At 53.7% G+C, this 2,527-nt stretch overlaps 1 protein-coding gene across 1 annotated transcript; it reads left to right on the top strand.

Moving 5' to 3' along the window:
* The first annotated feature begins 373 nt into the window (after window positions 1-373).
* On the top strand, window positions 374-2,029 carry LOC112956369 (feather keratin Cos2-3-like). Its single transcript, XM_026049870.1, has 3 exons — window positions 374-416; window positions 1,235-1,360; window positions 1,710-2,029. Exons 1-3 carry the CDS (start codon window positions 374-376, stop codon window positions 2,027-2,029), a joined length of 489 nt encoding a protein of 162 aa, XP_025905655.1.
* The last annotated feature ends 498 nt before the right edge of the window (window positions 2,030-2,527 follow it).

Raw genomic sequence — 2,527 nt, 5'->3', positions numbered from 1 at the left:
CTTGCTGCACTATGTTCCAAGTTTGCCCCCAGGGACTGGCCTGTCCCAGAGCTAGGGCGGCAAGAAGCCTCTCTTAGCGCACGAGTCCAGAACAGAATGGCAGGATGTCCAAAGCCGAGATTTCCTGAGTATTTTGGAATAGCTCCATGAAAAACATGACAAGAGTCAAAGACCCTTCCCGTCTCCTCCTCATTCTCTTGATGACGCGAAGCTTATACACTACACTCTGGAAGAATACAAGGGTCAGGGACTGGGTGAGGAAAGACCCCAGCATGTGTAATAAAAGAGGATGTGATGCAGACCTTTATAGGAGAAGATTCCGTGGGTGGAGATTGCTCAGGGGAAAATAATCTAGTTTCAAACGGAGTGCTCAATGGTGCTCATGCGCAAACCAGTGGAGTATAACCTGGCCATGAGTAGAGCTTCCTCTTGTGATGAGGGCTGTGTACACGCAAACACACATGTGCTCATGCTCAGCTGCATGGAGTCACACACAAATTTCTTTGAGCCATGCACGCAAACAAATCTGTCATAGAHGCAGTGCACATAAGGAAATGTGCGTTCTCACACATGACTGACTTTGGGCTTCCAGTGACCACCCCGAGGGCCATAGCACTTAGGGGGCAAAAAGGGCCCTAAATGCCCACAGGCATTGCTTCAGGTGCCCCTGCCCAGCGGCTGCCCAAAAAAATCACYGAATGAAGGAAAGTAAACACATTTATATATAATATAGAGAGAGGAATTTCTCTCAAACGGGGATATAAGGAGGCAGAAATCTGAAAGCAAGTGGTGCAGCTCATGCACCAAGGGAGGGAATGGTGCTCTAATGACATCAGTGGCCATTAGAGGAAGCCAGGAGGAAGGGAGAGAGAGAAGGATGCGACACGTCCCCTTGGACCAGAGCCCTTCAGCATCCTACTGAAAACTACAGGGTTGGGAGAAATTGTGACACTTCCTGCAAACAACCACAGAGAAGTGTCCCGGGTCAATGTTCCCTGCCTACAGACAACTTCTTTGGCACTTGGTCCACATCTTCTGATGTTACTGACACATTCCTGCCCGGAAGTCCTTGAGCTTCCAACCACGACACTTTACAGGAGCCTTCACAGGAAGGCAGGTCTGGCAGAAACAAGGAAATGAAAGACAGCAATGCAGGAAACCATCACACAGCCCATATGATTAGTTGGGATTCTTTGCATTTGAGATTAGCTTGTCAGGAAATTATTACCTCTAGTACATGTGCCTCTGGGCCTGGGGCAGTGCAGGACCAGTATAAAAGGCAGGCCAAGTCTTCACTCTCTCATCCACTTCTCTCGCCGCCTTCTCCTTGRCAACCAGGTGAGCTGGAAGACTCTCCTCTTCCTCCAGGATGAGATCTTGCTTCAGCGGACATCTCATCTCTGTCCTATGCTGGGACTTGGGCCTTCTGGCCTTCTAGTTATGGGAAGGGGGAAGGTGGAGAGGGTCTAGCATTGAGGGAGGCTGAGGTGACATTGGGGCTGGGAGCTAGGCAGGAGCCTTTCTGGGCCTGGCAACTCCTCACAAGTTCTTTGGGCCTGAGACAGAGCACAATCCCTTGTGCCTCCTTTCACAACCTTGACTTCCCAGCCCAGCAACTGCCTTGGCTCTCTCATGGCAGCGTGCCAGGCTGCGCCTCGCACACTCAGGTGCTCTGCTTCCCCCCACCGTCTCTCACAGGTGCACCGCCAGCTCCTCAGACATGTCCTGCTACGAGCCCTGCATGCCTTCGTGTCGGCCCTGCGGCCCCACCCCGCTGGCCAACAGCTGCAACGAGCCCTGCGTGCGGCAGTGCCAGGACTCCACCGTTGTCATTGAGCCCTCTCCCGTGGTGGTGACCCTGCCCGGGCCCATCCTCAGCTCCTTCCCGCAGAACACCGTCGTGGGATCGTCCACCTCTGCTGCCGTTGGCCGCATCCTCAGCTGCGAGGGAGTGCCCATCAATTCTGAGTGCTGTGACCTCTCCAGGTTTTCCACTCGCTACTGCGGCAGGAGRTGTCCTCCCTGCTAAAGCTGATGCTGTCCTGAGGAAGTAGCTTCTGGCCATCGCTTTCCAAATGGCTCAGCATTCGTGCTTCCCCTGCCAAGGAAGACCTCAAGGGGCCAGCCTGCTGGGCTTCCTGAAAACATGGCCCATGTGTGACTTTCCTGTCTTTCCCTCTCTCCTTTCCCCCTCTTGCCCTTGCTGTGTACTACTGCCCTGAGCCACAAMCCCCCTAAAGCCAGCTGTGGAGACGTGCTGGCCCCTCTYCCTCCGTGGGGCAGGAAGACAGATCCCTCRTGGCAACTCCACTGTGGTCACTAGGCCTCCACTCAGGGCAACCTTGTTTCCTTCTGTTGACTCATTAAAGTTCTTCTGCATCCCACCTTGAGCCTCTGTGTGGTCTTTCCTCTGGGGGTGATTTCCCAAACTGCTCGGTGGGAACCGAGTTGCTCTGCAACGGTGTTGTGGAACGATCAAATGGGTATTTTTCAGCATTCCTGGTCGAAAGGCAGTGTGGCACACGCT

This window comes from Nothoprocta perdicaria, unplaced genomic scaffold (genome assembly GCF_003342845.1).
Source record: "Nothoprocta perdicaria isolate Ctin4 unplaced genomic scaffold, notPer1 scaffold_622, whole genome shotgun sequence".
In the NCBI taxonomy this organism is placed as follows: domain Eukaryota; kingdom Metazoa; phylum Chordata; class Aves; order Tinamiformes; family Tinamidae; genus Nothoprocta; species Nothoprocta perdicaria.
The sequence above is the reverse complement of the archived record's forward strand: the minus strand, read 5'-3'. Positions and strand labels throughout refer to the sequence as shown.